This window comes from Sorghum bicolor, chromosome 1 (genome assembly GCF_000003195.3).
Source record: "Sorghum bicolor cultivar BTx623 chromosome 1, Sorghum_bicolor_NCBIv3, whole genome shotgun sequence".
Lineage (NCBI taxonomy): Eukaryota > Viridiplantae > Streptophyta > Magnoliopsida > Poales > Poaceae > Sorghum > Sorghum bicolor.
The window spans coordinates 58,238,393-58,257,224 of NC_012870.2; the positions used below are offsets into that span (position 1 = coordinate 58,238,393).

The following is an 18,832-nucleotide window of genomic DNA, read 5'->3' on the forward strand; positions in this document are numbered from 1 at the left end:
TCAGTTACTGACAAAACCAAAACCCATCATGCGGAGACAGTCCATACGTTACCTTTGATTCCTAGACCTTGGATTATTTATTTTATTCATTTTCTGATTCCTACACCTCCCATTATTTATTCTCATTCCTTTGTTGCCTATGGTGAGAGTGTTTATTAGCCCTCCTGGAGCCTAAACTGCAATGAGAATTGGTTGTGCATGCAAACCTCTTGCAGAGCCAAAGTAGAAAAGTTTCCTTTACCTAAAAAACTCCTACTATTATTCAGTCTGCATTTGCCAAGGATGCACTACACGAACCTGATCCTGACTTGCTAACAAAGGGTACGAATCGAGAATATAAAATGTGTCGTGCGACTTCAGAATAAACTGATTGGGATTTGGAGGACAGAACAAGGCAGCGTTTTAGTACAAATCGCTGGTTCCAGGGCTGACTTATTAGCATAGACAACACCTTTTTTCTGGACTGAAAACTGATTGCAGTTGCAGCGACAATGCGAGCACTATCAATGCACAGCGAAGTTTGTTTTTCTTTCACGCTGCCTTTTCTTCTGACGATGGCACTCCATTCCCGTCGATTTTGGCAATCCTGAAAAGGAACATCATCATGATTCCTGCAACGGACAAATCTCACCAGTGCTTAATTACAATCAGTGTAGTGGTCCGTTGGTTCAACGAAAAGCATATGCTAATTAATCCTCCAACGCAAGTCCCTTTCCGTCCAAAGCACTTCAATTTCCCTCGTAACTAAGGTTATCTAATCCATATAGGATCGGAGTATAATTAACCCTGTGACACAATGATTTCGGCTACTGTGAGAGCCAGTCGGCAAAGTCACCGCTTATATATTAGGGCCTTGTTTACTTCCCAGAAAATTTTACAAAATTTTTCACATTCTACGTCACATCGAATCTTTAGACGTATGCATAGAGTATTAAATATAAACGAAAATAAAAACTAATTGCACAGTTTGGTCGAAATTGACGAGACGAATCTTTTGAGTCTAGTTAGTCCATGATTGGACAATATTTATCAAATACAAACGAAAGTGCTACAGTGTCTATTTCCTAAAAATTTTCGGAACTAAACAAGGCCTAGATAACTTAAAGTGGCAAGAACTGGATTCTTGCCGTAATTACTGGCGTCAAACCACCGTCCCTGCTCCAGTCACTTCCAATTGACCACCGCACCAAATTACGGGAAGCTGCAGGTGTGTAGCCCTTGAACAGTTGAACTAGCTAGCAGCGGGGTGTTCGACAAGGTCTTCACACGCACCCGTTTGCCACGGCTCCGGCTTCAGCTCCTATAGCGAAGCCATTGCAAGAGCAGAGGTATCCATACTTAGGTCACACAAAAATTAAAAAAAGGATAAAAGTTAAATTTTTATCATATTTATACTGTTATTTCACAAAATCTTACACTCATAAAATAATTACGCACTCTTCACATATTTCCTCTAACTATATGTGTGGCTAAATAGTGTGTGCAGTGTGCCAAAACGGCTCCCCTGAGAAAGCACAGAGAAGCCAGAGTTACTAAGAAGCCGAAGCGTGCGACTTCTCTCGGCAACTCTCACAAATTTGGTGCAAACTATAACAAAATCGCCGCTAGAGCGTTTTAGCTTCAGCTCCACCAAATATCAACTATACTTGTTAATACCATTAATATTATTTTTTATACAAATTTAGTTAACTTTGAGATAGTTTGACTTAATACAAGTATCGGTGTCTGGACTCGGAGTTCAGACACTAACAAGTAACAAGTCTGTGTGCCCTCCTAGACCCGAATGGTGATGCAAGAGAACACAGGGAATTTATACTGGTTCGGACCTCAAATGCCCTACGTCCAGTGAGAGGTTCGGGTCTGTATTGCTTTGCACCCGAAAGTGCTTGTAGTAGGGGTGTACAAGCTAGTTGCGAGAGAGGGCTAAGTCCCAGGTCTCGGCTTTGGGAAGTGTCGGTGTTTTCCCCCACGGGAGGTCACACCAACGAGTAAATTTGTATGCGTGCTCCCTTTCCCAGATGGTGATGCAAGAAGACACAAAGATTTATCCTGGTTCGGGCAAGAGAAGGCCCTACGTCCAGCGGGGGAGGGAAGTCTGTATTATCTTGCACCTAAGTGCTTGTACAGGGGTGAATACAAGCGTGGTGTGGGGTGTGTGAGCTCTACTGCGTATGATGTTGCCCTGCGTTCTATTCCTGAGTCCCTCCTTTTATAGCTTCAAGGAGAGACCCAGGGTACATGTATAGGTGTCAGAGTAGGAGTCGATAGCAGCATGGAGCGCTGACCTACTCGAGGCTTCCGTACCGGCATGGCCTCGAGCCGTCCCGTCTTGATAGCCTGGTGATGATTACGCGTGCCCCTGCATTCTGCTCTGCGCGCCGTCTCGTGTTGGTTCAACGGTCGCACGCTTGTACGGTATGGCGGCAGACCCGGCGGGGTGGTTGTGGTGTTATCAGTCGACGCCCAACTCGTCTCCAGGATGGAACCCTGTTCGGTCGAGGGTCGGACGCCGTGTAATGTGCCGATATCCGGAGCGCTGACTTGGGGTGTCTCGAGGGGGTCCCGATTAGACGTCCCATCCTCTTTTCCCGCGTCCTGACACGCCCTGGGTCGTTTGGTGGGGAAGGCTGCAAAAAGAACGATGGGACGGATGCCTGTTCCCTATCACGCCTCCCGTAACCTGTGTGTTAGGTGGGGAAGCGTCAGGCGCATTTCATGTCCCGGCTCGCGTGCGCGCGTCAGGCGGCGGGCGGCGTCCTTGCGCTCGACGCCTCCCGGTTCGTGTGAGCCCGTTTCCGTATTCGACGACAGCTAGCGCTCGACCCCTGATCGATTCGCTCGACGCTATTTCCGTCTTCGAGGTTGTGGACGTCGAAGGCTGCGTATGCGCATGACCAGAGCTTCGAGTCGAGGGCCTCATCCTGCGTACGGATAGTCTTGTTACGCGCATCGTTGAGGGTACCCCTCATTGATACCCTCGACAGGAAGTAAGTGGAGTTGAGTGCACGCTTGAGTGTGATGATGAGGAGTGTTGCTTGTGGTCTGTCTGTGTTTGTGATGGGTGCCCTGCCTCCCATTTTATAGCCGCAAGGGGTGGCAGGGTTTTTACATGTGCAAGACTGTGAATTATCTCTGGTGTGTGTTGAAGTGACAGTGCAGACCCTATGGAGATTGGCCACCTCGTCCTTGGGTTATGGCTGACGGCGTGGTCATTCTAGTGGAGGGTCGCCGAGCCCTATTTGAGTCGTGGAGGTCGGGTCGGAGGCACTGCAGCATGTCCTGCAATAGTAAAATAGTAACAGGCAAAGCATGGTCACAATGGTAGGGATTAATCTTCCCCATACCTCACTTTTACAGACAATACCTCATAGTGAAAGAAGGAAGGCTCCACAGTGACAGGAGTTGTTGAAATAGTAGCCGACATGCCCTGCTGTAGCGTGGGGGCATGGCGTGCGTCACATCGAGGGTATGGCCATCGTGTGCTGGAAGTCTGGTTCCGAGGCCGAGGCTCAGGTGAGACGCTGATTGCGCTCGAGGCTTGTGCTTTGGTCAAGACGGGGATTGCGCCCGAGACGCGGAGCTCGGGCGAGACGGAGTCCGTGCTCGAGGCCTGAGGGGTCGGGCGAGACGGGGTCTGCGCCCGAGGCCAAAGGGGGTCGGCGAGACGGAGTCTACGCCCGAGGCCAGAGGGATCGGGCATTCCTCTTACTCTTTTTTGCCGCTTTTTATCCTCTTAATTTGGGTATCCTATTTTATGGTACCCAACAACAAGCTAAATTGTCATTTTTGAGCAAGAGACAGAGGTAATAGACTAAGGTCATGTTTGAATGAACTAGGACTAGTGATTAACTGACTAGTGATTAGCCCAGTTATGTTGTTTGGATCCAAGGCTAATAAGTACGGCCCATTTGGCATGGCTCAACTTTATTAGTGAAGCTGTTTTTTGGGGCTTTAGCTCCATAAACAGCTCTATCGGTGGAGCTGAAGCCATTTTGGTAAATTGTTTAGCAAAAAAGTTTTTTTTTCTTAAAATGTGCTCTCACAGAAAGCCGCGTAGGATGAGGTAAAGCCGAGAGAAACCACTATTGTTGGCTCCTTCACACCTTAAAGCTCTGCGAGAGCACATTTTTAGAGTCTTTATTGGTGGAGTCATTCAATTTTACTTTATTTGGTACAAAATGGCTTCAAACGGCTCCTGAAGCCACTGAAGAAGCCATGCCAAACAGGCCATAGTAGCAGTACATAATTAGAGAGACAAGATGCATGAGAAAACGAGAGCCCTACCTTGGTCTCAATTATCGGCTCCTTTTGTTCTCCTCCGAACAGTTGTTTATCTCCGGATTCCGGAACGAGACGACGTAACTGACGCCCCCGATAGCTGCCGCAGGCGCATGTGCGCGAGAGCGGATCAGCGGAGCCGGACTGCCGGACGTCGACGGCTCTGCATGTGAGGGGCGGGCCACCGCGAGGGACAAGGAGAAGGCAACCGCCGCCGGGCCCGGGCTGTCGAGAGAACCGGTGGTGGAAAGGTCACGTCGGCCGAGGGCTCGAGGCGTCGCACTGGATTCCCGGGGCCCGCGAGATCGTCGGCCCTCGCCCTCGCACTCGCACACGCACACGCACCCGGGACCCGTTGTTGGGCCGAGATGAGGCTTCCAGCGCCTCTCGTAGTCTGACGTCTCGCGGTCGCGAGCGGCCCGGTAGCTTGTGGAAGCGAGGCACAGGTCGCCCCTCCCTGCGTGCCGTGGCACGCGACGCCAACCGATGCCCACGCTACACGTGAGCAACGCCGGGCCTGCGGACAACCAGCGGCTCTCCGCGACAATCTGGCGGCGCACGTTCTGGGTCAAACTCACGTTTGCCGGGTGCTGCTGCGCTTCGTGTGCCACTTGCTTCCGTTTGGCGAGCCATCACCAACTCAGCACGCCGATACGATCAGATGAGCTGAGAAGCAAAGGACGACGGTCGACGACGGACGCCAGGCATATATGTCGACGAGGACTCGGGCATGAAGAAAAAGGAGGCAACATCACGTTCTCCCATCCCGGGCAAATGGCATGGAGAAGGACGACTACAAGATCGAAAACCACGTGCGGGAGACTAGGGCCTTGTTCCTACGTGATTTTTTTTTTGAATGTAACACTTTTGTTTTTATTTGATAAACATTGTTCAATCATAGAGTAACTAAACTTAAATAAAAAAGATTCATCTTGCGATTTACAAACAAACTGTGCAATTAGCTTTTGTTCTTATCTATATTTAATATTCGATGTGACGAGAAATTTTGAAAAAATTTTAATTTTTAGGTGGAATTAAACAATAGACTCCACACGGATAGCGAAAATAATAGCGCTGGCTGCCAACGGTCATGGAAGCCCAAAATGCAGCAAACTTGAACACCTATACAACAAATCTCACCATGCAAGCGGCGCAGGGTTACCTTCAAGCCCACTTGGCCCGCCCCGCAAAATAAGCCCGCTGGACAACTGCAGGCCAACTTTTTTTTTTGCGGGATGGGGCAGTCCAGACTGCTAGTGTGTGCGGGCCACTCGTCGAGCCTGCAAAATCCTGCTAAGGCCGGCTAAGACCACTTGCCCTAGGTATCCGAGTGTGTGACCCTCCGCCGGCACATCCTGCTGCGTTCGCTGCTCTCCGCAATGGCTGCTGCTCCTGTGTCCATGGCAGAGGTGCCCGCTGTGGTGCCGATGCCAGTGCCGGAGAAACTTGGCGATGCCTCCGCCATCACACCGGCCAAGAAGAAGCTACCGCCCTCCTCCAATGACAAGAAGAGGAAGGGAAAGGGCCCGCGCGGACCATGCTTCGGTCGCTGAGGCTCCTGTCGCCAAGAGGAAGGGGAAGGGGCTGCCGCACCCTGTTCCGGCCTCCGAGGTCCCCGTCGCCAACAAGCCGAAGACCGGCGATGCACCCATGTCCATAGCTGAGCTCCCCAGATCTGGCGTGGCCACCGCCTCCCGTCATTGCCGGCCCCGAGGTCCACGCTACCCTACTCCAGGACGCAGACGCCGACGACCAAACGCCACAGCAGGTATGCCATTGCGCATTGTCTCATCGAATGGCGAGGATTTGGCCCGGAGTGATTAGTGCGATGACCTTGGTACAAAACTGTGCCTCTCACTTGTCGATTTCTCAGTAGTGGTCGGAGTTTGATTCTGGCGATAGGCACTTATCCTGAAGGGTGTTGTCACTTGGATCTGGCATTGTCTATACAAGATCCGTACGTAGCTGACATAGTGCATCTTGGTCAGTCGTCAACATAATGGTTGATTGTGTTGTCCTTTAGCTCTGGTTGACTTAAGCAAATATATGTGAGGCTAATTCAGTTTTACTCGGAGGAAAACCCCGTATTTTGAATTGAGACAGCAACTGCAAACTAGAGTAGAGACCTGTACAGATTTAACAAGTAAACATCTCAGGTGCAACTCCAATAGTTGACTATTTGTTTGTTCAAAATGATATAAGTTGCTACATTTCTGTATGTGTTTTTGTTTTCCAATGGCACTAGCAATCTAGCACTACAAAACAATCTAGTGTGCACTGCACAGAGCATGAAAAGAGGCTCATCAAGGGAGCAAGTAACCTTCTTCTTACAGTAGACCACATGGCACTTGAACTGCTGCCTGCGTGAGCCGGTGAGGCTATCTGCAATCCAATCCGGCACATGTTAGGTCGAGTTGGCTGTACTGTAAGAAGGCCTAAATTTATCTGCATATATGTTACTTGTAGTCTGCAACAAATTCGCACCTAAGCTGAACATTGCCATCCCTAGCCCTCCATCTGAAAGTATTCTTATGTTATGCCGTAGCACAAGATGACTTTCTGCATCCCAAATTAACAGCGTAAACTCAGTTCATAAACTCATGTTCGTACCTAAAGCTGATCAGTGCCCAGATTAGGCCGATTAGGCTTGCATACATGTTGGGATTTGTCACTAGCTTCTTACCGACCACCGGTAAAAATTGAAAAGCACCATAATATCTTTGTTGCATAGTATTCTCTTTTCAGTAAATAAATGAAGGAGAGCTCCATGTATTTCATCATATTATGGTTGCAGCGTACACAGATAGGACTTATGCAGCTAGAATAGTATTTCACTTTAAAAAAGAACATTTACTTCTGCCTGAGACAGGCACTGTCATATTACTAGCTGCATGCTCGCTACTTGGTTATGGTATATTTATAAGAGCACAGTCGCCTGATAGAACATTCCAGAATTGAATCATATATCATCTTAGCATGGTTATTTTCATTCAAGCGCACTTATCATTTTAAACGCATGTCTAAAATATCACCTTATGTTGTGGATCCCAGCATAAGTAAATGAAAGGCTGGAGGACAAGGTTTTTACTGCCTGAATTATGGGACAAAACTATACAATTCAGAGTTTCAGTCATCATCACACCAGTATTAACCGGCGGGCTGTGTGCTGATCTGGTGGCACTCCACCACATACCAACTTCGTTGATTATTCCTGTAGCACTTGTTATCCCTTCAACATGAGAGATTATTGTCCCTTTAACACTTGTTGCTATAGAGCATGACTACTATATTTAATTAATTATAGTGTATATTAATTTTTCCCTCGTGCAGCCCAGCATGTCAAATGTGCCAACGGTGACCTCCCCTTTAATCGCCTCTTTCGGAATAAAGCGCAAAAGGCCAATGGTAAATCAACAGAAGTCTTCTGCAACCAGGCGCTTCAAGCCTCCAATGGCAAGAAAGGTGAACTCTCCTATGGTGACGAGGTCCCAATGATGAGACTACTAGTGTCTCCATTGGTTGTGCGGCCAAGGTCACCATCACTTGGCCTGCAGAGATCACCGTCACGCAGCCTGCAGAGGTCACCCAGCCCGAGGAGGTCACCATCATGTAGCCCATGGAGGTCGCAGTCACGCAGCCCGTGGAGGTCACCGTCACGCAGCCCGTGGAGGTCATCGCCACGCAACCCATGGACATCGTCGGCACGCAGCCCACGGACATCGCCAGCACGCAGCCCACAGAGTGGAGCTGCTCATTCAGGATCTCATGACCACAGTAATTATGGACCTCAACTTTTTTTTCTAGACTAGATAGTTCATCATGCTATATTGCTGCTGCTAATAAGTATCAAAATTGCACTCCTCAGAGATATCTTCTCATGGATTTTATCCTCTTAAACATTACATGTGTTTAATAATGATAGGTAAACCGAGAAAGTTGAGATCTGCTATTTGGAAGGACATGGATCCCATCTATCAGGATGGTAAAGTCATACAAGGCCGATGTAAACACTGTTACGAGGTATTTGCTGCTGCCCGTACTTCAGGGACTAGCCATATGCGTAGGCATTTAGAAACTTATGAACCAAGACTTAAGATGCATGATTTAGTTGAAAAGTTGTAGTCAGTCTCAACTGAGTCAGCTATTCTCACTAATTGGAGATTTGATCCTAAACTGACTCGATGTGAGCTTGTTCGTTTGATTGTACTACATGAGCTGCCTTTCTCTTTTGTTGAGTATGAAGGATTTCGTAGCTATTCAGCTAGCTTAAATCCACTTGCAGAAACTGTATCTAGGACAACAATTAAGGAAAACATCTAAGAAGCCTATAAGAACCACCGAACAACGTTGAAAGAAATATTTGAGAACTGTTTCAGATTCTCATTGACAGCTGAAAGAGTAATTTAATTTATGTTCAACACAAATTATGCCATATTCTGTACTTATTCTTTCTGAGTAATTTATGTATTTTGGCTTCCGGATGTAATAATATAGTCATTTTACACTTATTCCTGCACATTTATACGTGTGTAAAGCAGTTCATTAATTTGGTATTAATTTGGTGCCATCGCTCTCTTTTTTTTAAAGGAAATCTTGTGGGTCTAGCTAGGCCTTGCAGGTTTAGCCATTGGGCCTAGTGGGCTGTTGGGGCCAGCAGGCTTGCAGCAAGCGGACACCCGCAATGCCTGCAAATTATGCTTGCGACAAGATACGGCAGCAGCCCATATTCTCACCCGCAGACCGGCCCACTTGCATGTTGAAGCAAATCAGCCCAAAATAACATCTTTCTACTCGTTTTCCTTCGCCGCCTGAAGACCCAACGACGCCCAGCAGCCCATATTCTCACCCGCAGGCCCAACAAATGCCAGCTCCCAACGGTCATGGAAGCTGCACGCAACTCCGCGTTTTCTCCCCAAACCGACGTCCGGCGAAGCCTAGCCTAACTTTGAGTGGCGGCGGCGCGGCGCCTTGGTGGTCGGCAGGCGGCGGGCGGCGGCTACGGCACGGGCGCACTGCAGCATTGCGCAAGGCCGGCGGGCTCCAGTCTGCTCTAAGGCAGGGGCAGGCCGGCAGCAGCACGCAGCAGCCGGTGCCCGCTGCAGGCGGAAGCACGCAGCCCGCCAGCAGCCGGCAGCATGCTATTTTTCTTTGAATATAATATGGGCTTTTGGTCCATATTCTATTTGATGATTAATTCAATGGCCCATAATAAATGCTATAATAAAAACAGTTTAGTACCATATTGATTGTTGATCATGTGTTAACTCAAGTTAAATAGGTGGCCTTTGATAGCTCCTATGAAGAAGTTGAGGAAGGGAAAGAGGGTGCCACACGCGCGCCGCCGCCGAGCCGTGGCGAGGCGAGCGTGTCTTGTCTGGACGTGACTCACACGAGGTCGAGACGTGACGTGGACCTGACCGTTGTCTGGTTAATGGCAATTAATTATGATTGATTGCCATTAACTCAGACGTTTCCTCTTGGGGCCTATATATTCCATACACGAGTCACTTTCCTTTCCTTCCTCACTTTCCTTTCCTGCGAGACACAATCAGTCATTCCTCATTCATTTCCTTCCAGTCGCGTTGCTCTCCATCTCCATCCCGAACCTCTTCGCGCACAGAGATCGATAGAGCAGACCTCCGGAACCCGACGCCCTGCATCGAGACACCTGCTCGGGTGTGCGGGTAATTAGGTTTTTGGGGAGCGTCTTCCGCGACTGCTCGCCGGTGAGATCTTCTTCTTCCACTCCTGCGGATCGGGATCGTCTTCTTCTTGGTGGACGTTCGGGACTACGACTACTTCATCTTCTTCCTGGTGGACGTTCGTGGGACTGCACTGCGAACATCTACCTACATCGACTGAGGTCCACTACTTCAAGCAACACACTATGTCGACTAGTGTGAATGGAGCCGCCGGTGCCTTCGGCACTGGTCCCTCCTCGGGGTACAATCTTAAACGATTGTTTTTCATTTTCAGTATGTCTGCTGTAGTTGCAGTAGTTTTTGCAATGTTTATCTCTAATCTGAGTAGTGATAAAATTACACACGTGCATATATATGCCACCACTGTATTATACGTAATTTTCTGGATTAAATCAAACATTAAAATGTCTAATTTTCTAACACATGCACCGTGGCTGCACGGCACCGGCCCGCGGCAGGTTTCGAATTTCATATTCAATTTGTTAGGCATAACAATTTGTCCCTAAATTACTTAGTCTAGTCTCTTGATTTCATTTTAGGTCCCAAGTATGAAGAGAGAAAATAGTGGTACACTGGTACTATAGATTTGAGAACTTTCTTGCAAAGGGAAGAAGCAGTCACAAAATGAGTTTGAGCAAGAGGGAGTTATATGCTCAGTTTATGCCAAAATTCTTGAATATATCAAATCATAGTCAATTATGTGTTATATATTTCTTATATATACTATGTGGCATTATATATACATGTCAAATATTTGCCTTTTGGTTTGGTTTACATTTTGAATACCCAGCTACAAAATCCTGTGCCCGCTACTGATAAATACCACTGCAAGTGCAAGGTTGCTCTTCCTCGACCATCGAGACACACAGAACTTCTCCTGCATGCCTACTAATAGCTCTAATAGCTCATATAGCTGCCCTCTCAAGTACTATGATGGGCTGATGGCCACCTTGTCCTCCACAGTAGTTGCACTTGCACTTGGTGCACTTCTCTTCTTGCTCCTTGCAACGTGTGGCTCATGCGCGATACCGGCGAGCTTTAACGTCTCTGACTTCACCGCCGATCCCAACTGGGAGGCTGCCAGGGCCACCTGGTACGGTGCACCCACCGGTGCCGGCCCTGATGACAACGGTACGTATACATGATCACGCCGGTGCATACATGCATGGTCTCATTGTGCTTGCAGTGCATAGCGTTTTTTTGAACCGAGTCCGTCTGAACTACAGTGCGCCGCCGTTCTGCATGCAGGTGGTGCCTGTGGATTCAAGAACGTGAACCTGCCGCCGTTCTCGGCAATGACATCGTGCGGCAACGAGCCCCTGTTCAAGGACGGCAAGGGCTGCGGCTCCTGCTACCAGGTACTCTACTTTGCTAGATTGATTGGTCAGACAAAGATCCTTTAATTTGGTGCCTGCCTTAATGGAAACGGAAAGCTCGAGCATACTTTTGACTTTTGCGCAATTCCGTTTATTTTCTTTCCCAGATACGATGCCAACAGCACCCTGCCTGCTCGGGCAACCCAGAGACGGTGATCATCACTGACATGAACTACTACCCCGTGGCCAAGTACCACTTCGACCTCAGCGGCACGGCGTTCGGCGCCATGGCCAAGCCCGGCCGCAACGACGAGCTCCGCCACGCTGGCATCATCGACATCCAGTTCAAGAGGTGGGTAACACGCACTTTACCGCTCCTTGCATAGAACCACCACAGTCGACCGGCTGAGATCAGCTGGGGGCCCTACACACCAACAGAATCATATTTGGAGACCTTCTAGCTAGATACTTTACTTGCCGTGGAGCCCTTGTACTTTGCTCAACCGAAGTCTAACGAGAACGACCGGTTTAACTGGGCCCCATGTAGATTCAGTTCGCACCATATTAATAAAAACTTCCTCTTTACAATTTGGCGTTTGCGTGCGTGCCTGCCTGTGGACAACATTAGTAATACTTGTTCTGAAGCTCTTGCCTAATCCAAGCATATCACATAGTTTCCTCCTCTGTAGGGTGCCCTGCTACTACCCCGGGCAGAAGGTGACTTTCCACGTCGAGGTGGGCTCCAACCCCGTCTACTTCGCCGTGCTCGTCGAGTTCGAGGACGGCGACGGCGACGTGGTGCAGGTGGACCTCATGGAGGCGAACTCTGGGTCGTGGACACCGATGCGCGAGTCCTGGGGATCCATCTGGAGGCTGGACTCTGACCACCGCCTCACCGCGCCGTTCTCCCTGCGCATTACCAACGAGTCCGGCAAGACGCTGGTGGCTAACCAAGTCATCCCGGCCAACTGGACGCCCAACACCTACTACCGTTCCATGGTCCAGTATAATTGGCTCTCTGCTGCTGCGCACCACAATAATTCTGTGTCATCGCACCACAATAATTCTGTGTCATTGTGGTTGATTAGTTTGGTACTAGTATCGTATTGCTGCATGGGACCGAGCCATTGAGGTGCCTCAGTCAGTTACAACGCATATACCAGTGCGATTAAGATTGTAAATTATTAACAGTATTTTGTGTGACATATTAAGTTTCTCATTTGTGTTTCAGGCGGCATGGTTATGCAGCCGACTTAAATCAACTTTTTTTGTGACATATTAAGTTTCTCATTTGTGATTCAGGCGGCATGGTTAGGGCCATACGTGAATTATCTCAGTTCCTGACAAAATCAGAACCCATCACGCCAAGTCCATACGTTACCTTTGATTCTTTCCTAGACCTTTGATTATTTATTTGATTCATTTTCTGATTCCAATACCTCCCATTATTTATTCCTATTCCTTTGTTGCTTATGGTGATGAGTGTTTATCAGCCAGAGGCTGGAGCCTAAACTGCAATGAAAATTGGTTGTGCATGCAAAGCTCTTGCAGAGGCCAAAGTAGAAAAGTTTCCTTTACCTAAAAAATTCCTACTATTATTCAGTAGTCTGCATTTGTCAAGGATGCACTACACGAACCTGATCCTAACTTGCTAACAAGGGTAGGAATCGAGAGAGAAAAAATGCCTTGTGTGTGACATCAGAATGAACTGATTAAGATTTGGAGGACAAAACAAGGGCAGCGGTTTTAGTACAAATCACCGGTTCAAGAGCTGACTGATTAGCATATATAGGCCTTGTTCAGTTCCGAAAAGATTTCGGATTTCGATATTGTAGCACTTTCGTTTGTTTGTGACAAATATTATCCAATTATAGACTAACTAGGATCAAAAGATTCATCTTACAGCTAAACTGTGTAATTAGTTTTTATTTTCGTCTATATTTAATGCTTCATGCATGTGCCGCAAGATTCGATATGACGAGGAATCTTGAAAACTTTTTGTTTTTTGGTGAACTAAACAAGGCCATAGACAACGTTTCTCTGGACTGTAAACTGATTGCAGCGACAATGCGAGCACTATCAATGCACAGCGAAGTTTGTTTTTCTTTCACGCTGCCTTTTCTTCTTACGATGGCACTCCATTCCCGTGGATTTTGGCAATCCTTAAAAGGAACATCATCATAATTCCTGCAACTGACAAAATCTCACCAGTGCTAATTCCAATCAGCGGTCCGTTGGTTCAACGGAAAGCATATGCTAATCCTCCAACGCAAGTCCCTTTCTGTCCAAAGCACTTTAATTTCCCTCATAACTAAGGTTATCTATATAGGAGAGCCAGGCGGCAAAGTCACCACTCCTATCATCTCTAACAGTTTGACAAATGAATTCTCAACCATATTTTTTTAGCAAAATAAGAAAAAAATTTCTCCAATAGTTTGGCATCCCAATTCTCATCTTTTCTAAGTTGGCATATCTCCCTGTCCAGCGCGCAAATATGCGTATGGATTTCATGCTTGACATCGGTCTTTTTCTTCATGCTTAGCGGGGCTCTTCGTTCACTTAGCGGAGCTCTTCGTTTCATTAGCGGGTTTTTGGAATTTTGGAAACGAAATTTGCCAAAGTATTGGAGATGAAATTTTTTTCACCCTATATTATTTTTAGTAGTTGGCAAATAAGAAGATTTAAGAAACAAATTTTGCCAAACAGATACAAATGCTTAGATAACTTCAAGCGGCAAGAACTGGATTCTTGCCGTAATTACTGGCGTCAAACCGTCCCGGCTCCAGTCACTTCCAATGACCGCACCAAATTACGGGAAGCTGCCGGTGTAGCCCAGCCCTTAGCTAGCAGCGGGTGTTCGACAAGGTCGTTCGGGCCGGCCTGAAAAAAAGTCTGATTATTTTGGACCGAAAAACTCCCATCTATGATTGTTTCATTGGATATGTTAGGTCTAATTTTTTGGGCTGGCTTGGGTTGGGTGTGCGCCGAGCAAAAAACAAAATTTTGGCTTGAAATCAGGCCGAGAAATTTTTTCTGGGCAACGAAATATGTGTCCAGCCCTATTAAGCATGAGTGTATTTGGTTCGTGTCCTCTACAAGCCTGGCTAGTAAAACTAAGCCTGGCTAGCCCAAGCCTGTCTTTACCAAGCCAGAATGGACTTGTTTGGTTTCATGTATCAACTAAGCCTGGTCAACAACTACATGTGTTTGGTTGTCTGATTTGCACTACATACAATTACCTCTTCTCTGTGCTGGTGAGCTCACCCCCTCTTAGACCAAGCGTGTTCTCGTCGAGTTTAGCCATGGGGTTGCGACGGAATGGTGACTGCTCAGCGCGTGACCCTTCTCCCTGTCCGGGACCGAGACGGAATGGCGACCCTTCTCCCTGTCAGGGACTGAGACCATCTTGCCTGGCTGCTGCCTCACTCGTCGGTCCCGGAGCTCCCCGCGGTGGGGACGACATCCGCCCACCGCCCCGGCGACTGGCTAATACTCTGGCACCGGCTCCCGCCGCCAGTGCGGCCATCGTGGCTCGACGAGCGCTTCCACTCCGACGTCCTCCGACGCGACGAGGCATCCACCTCCTCCTTGGTGCCGACGCGGACGAGCTCCGGCCCACGGCAACGGGCCTCGCCTCCTCCTCCGGCGCCGCCCTCTTCACCTCCGCCTCCTCGGGCCTGTCCTTCGCGGCAGCCTCGACCTCGGCGGCTGCCATGGATTTGCGAGTGGCCGCGCTTCCGCTCCGACGTCCTCCGGCGCGGGGAGGGCTTGACCACCGCGGCCCCCTCCCTGCCCCAATCGCACTCGTCGGCGTCCTCCGACGCGACGAGGCATCCACCTCCTCCTTGGTGCCGACGTGGATGAGCTCCGGCTGAGGCGCCCGCACACGGAAATGGGCCTCGCCTCCTCCTCCAACGCCGCCTTCTTCACCTCTGCCTCCTCGGGCCCGCCCTTCGCGGCGGCCTCGACCTCAGCGGCTGCCTTGGATTTGCGAGTGGAACGGGTTGAAAGGTCCTAATATGGCTAGAGGGGGGGTGAATAGCCTATTTAAAAAAAAAATTCTACAAACCCACTAGAGCAAGAGGTTAGTAAATAACAAAGCGAAGCTTTTTGCTCTAGCTCTAATGAGGTGTTTGCAAGCCACCTATCCAACAATTCTAGTTGATATAATCACTAGGCACACAAAAGCTATGTCACTACTTACACTAGAAAGCTACCTAAAGTTTCTATACAAGTAAGTAAGCTACTCTAGTTTGCGGGAATGTAAAAGAGATGGTTTGAACTTTATACCGCCGCGTAGGGGGGGATGAACCAATCAATAATATGAAGTCCAATCACCGGGAGAAATCCAATGAACAATCACAATGAAGACACACAATTTTTCTCCCGAGGTTCACGTGCTTGCCGGCACGCTACGTCCCCGTTGTGTCGACCAACACTTGGTGGTTCGGTGGCTAAGAGGTGTAGCACGAACCTCGTCCTCACTAGGACACCACAAGAACCTACCCACAAGTGAGGTAACTCAATGACACGAGCAATCCACTAGAGTTACCTTTCGGCTCTCAGCCGGGGAAGGTACAAGACCCCTCACAATCACCGGGAGATGGCCACGAACAATCACCAACTCGTGCCAATCCTCCTCCGCTGCTCCAAGCCGTCTAGGTGGCGGCAACCACCAAGAGTAACAAGAAAACCGCAGCTAGAACGATCCCCAAGTGCCACTAGATGCAATCACTCAAGCAAATGCACTTGGAATCACTCCCAATCTCACAAAGATGTATAATCTATGAAGGAGATGAGTGGGAGGTGTTTGCTTAGGCTCACAAGGATGTCAAGTATGTTAGAATGCCAAGAGTATAAGCCCCAAGCCAGCCAAACACGTATTTATAGCCCCTCAAACAAATAGAGCCGTTGGCTCTTTCACTGGGCAAACTGCGGGGTCACCGGACGCTCTTAAAGGGGCACCGGACGCTCAACACCAGCGTCCGGTGCTCCAACGTCAGCCACGTGTCACGCTCGTGTCAGAATCTAACGGTCACCTGCAGTGCACCGGACGCTGAGCAAGTGAGCACCGGACAGTCCGGTGCACACCGGACTCATGCGCAGAGAGCTTCGCAAACTTGCAGGATCACCGGACGCAAGCCACCGGACGCACCCTCAGCGTCCGGTGCTCACCGGACCCACGCGCAGAGAGGGTCGCAAAACGCTCGCACACCGGACGCTAATCACCGGACACTCAAGCCAGCGTCCGGTGCCTATCGTCCGGTGCCTTACCCTAGCTGGGCCAGGCACTGTCTGCACCGGACGCTCAGACGCAGCGTCCGGTGCTCCAGAAGCCAGCGTCCGGTGAGTGTTTTCTCAGCGAGAAACACTCCCGTGACTTCTCCAAATTTCCCACCGGCGCAATAGAAAACATGCACTTCATTTTCTCGAAAAGCGCCGAATCCCGCCTCGCAAGCTCGGCGGGAGGGAGAGAGGAACCCATCCTCTCTCTACCTTTCAAACTCCACCTCCTTCTCAAAGTGTGCCAACACCACAAAGTGTAAACCAACTTGTGCACGTGTGTTAGCATTTTCACAACCATCTTCTTCGAAGGAGTTAAGTTAGCTCACTAGGTTCTAAATGCATGCGCATGAACAATGACACCTAGTGGCACTTGATAACCGCTTAGCCAAAGAATTCCCCTCTTTATAGTACGGCTATCTATCCTAAATGTGATCACACCCTCCATGGTGTCTTGATCACCAAAACCAAAACCCTAAGCAATACCTTTGCCTTGATCTCCATAGGGTTTTGTTTTTCTCTTTCTTCTTTTCAAAGTTGAGCACTTGATCATCTTGTGGTCGTCACCATCATCACCATGATCATCACTTGCTCCATCACTTGGCATGTACCAACCTCATTAACTCTACACACACTTAGTATAGAGGTTAGTATTAGGGTTTCATCAATTATCCAAAACCAAACTAGGGCTTTCACGGGTGCCGAGGCAGAGAAGGTAGGAAGCGGTGACGAGAACTAGCCATGAGGCTGGCCAGAGCCTGGCTCAGTTGGGAAGGCCGAATTGGCCTTTCAAGGCTGGCCAGGCCAACGTCGTACGGCTGGCCCATCCTGGCCATGCCCCAGACCCAGAACAAGGAACCAAACATGCAAAATCTGGCCCAGAGTAGATTTGACCACATCTGGATGGGAACCAAACACACCCTATGATTCGTGGGGCGGACTAAATCCCATCAGGCTTGGGCAGGGCCCATGGGCCAGGTCAGCCCGGACTCAATTTGCTCAAGCCTACTCCGGCATCAGCTCCTACAATGATGCCATTGCAAGAGCGGAGGTATACATACTTAGGGCCTGATTGATTTCCTTGCTTTTAGCTAGCTAAAATTATTTTAGCTACTCTTGGGTGACTATTTTAGCTCCTCTTAGTCAATGTTTTTGGAACTTTAGCTACTAAAAAGTGACTAAAATTTAGCAAGGGGAACCAAACATGGCCTTAGATCACACAAAAATTTAGGCCCCATTTGGTTCCCCTCGCTAAATTTTAGCTAGCTAAAATTATTTTAGCTACTCTTGGTCTTGGGTGACTAATGGAACTAAACTATTTTAGCTTCTTTTAGTCAATGTGTTTGGAACTTTAGCTACTAAAGTGACTAAAGTTTAGCTAGCTAAATTTTACAAAAGAAAATAAGTTATCATCATTTCGTACTCTTATTTCACAAAATCTTACACTCGTAAAGTAATTAGGCACTCTTCACGTATTTGCTCTACCTACATCCCTGGCTAAACGGTGCGTGTCGAAATGGCTAGCGTGAAAAAAGAGCATAGAAGTCAGCCATTTTTTCTACTAAGAAGCCGGGTGATTTCTCTCGGCTACTCTTACAAGAATTTGATGCAAACTATAACAAAATTGCCAGGAGAGTATTTTTACCAAACATTTTTCAAAATAGTATCAGCTTCACCAAATATTCCACAAGAGAAAGGTAGAGACAAAGCCCTGCCGCGAACAGGCCAATGCGGTGCTGATAAGTTTTCTTTTTCAGTACTATGTCCGCCTCATCATTTTAGGCCTTATTTAGACATAAAATCTAAAAACTTTTTAAGATTTCCTATCACCTCAAATCTTGTGGCACAAACATTAAATATAGATAAAAAATAATAATTAATTGCACAGTTTGCCTGTAATTTGCGAGACGAATCTTTTGAACTTAGTCTATGGTTGAACAATAATTACTAAATACAAATAAAAGTACTACAGTACTCAAAAACTTTTTGTCCAGGGAATTAAACAAAGGCCTTAGATTTGCTTTAGGTATTATAAAGAAAAAACATAAACATTAGTGACACCAAATATGTATGATCTAAAAATATATTTTATGATAAATTCAATTACAGTTGTTTAATACCATTACTATTAGTATTTTTATATAAAATTATTTAACTTGAGATAGTTTGACTTAATACAAGCTAACATTTTCTTTTGATGTTTTATTTTAACAAAAGAAGAATTATATTAAAATATTATTGGGTACATCATTA

The 18,832-nt window shown here is 47.8% G+C and overlaps 1 protein-coding gene across 11 annotated transcripts; it reads left to right on the top strand.

Moving 5' to 3' along the window:
- Positions 5,587-12,591, top strand: LOC8058091 (expansin-B3). 11 transcript variants are annotated; one of them, XM_021464077.1, is made up of 8 exons: positions 5,587-6,046; positions 7,609-8,052; positions 8,201-8,298; positions 8,866-10,221; positions 10,771-11,111; positions 11,229-11,338; positions 11,464-11,648; positions 11,971-12,591. In XM_021464077.1, the coding sequence occupies exons 4-8, from the start codon at positions 10,166-10,168 to the stop codon at positions 12,425-12,427; spliced, it is 1,149 nt and encodes a 382-aa protein (XP_021319752.1). In that variant the 5' UTR covers positions 5,587-6,046; positions 7,609-8,052; positions 8,201-8,298; positions 8,866-10,165; the 3' UTR covers positions 12,428-12,591. The 11 variants fall into 11 exon arrangements, 8 of the variants coding, with proteins under 8 accessions (XP_021319752.1, XP_021319755.1, XP_021319760.1 ...); XM_021464080.1 differs by having other exon boundaries at positions 9,557-10,221; XM_021464085.1 differs by having other exon boundaries at positions 9,856-10,221.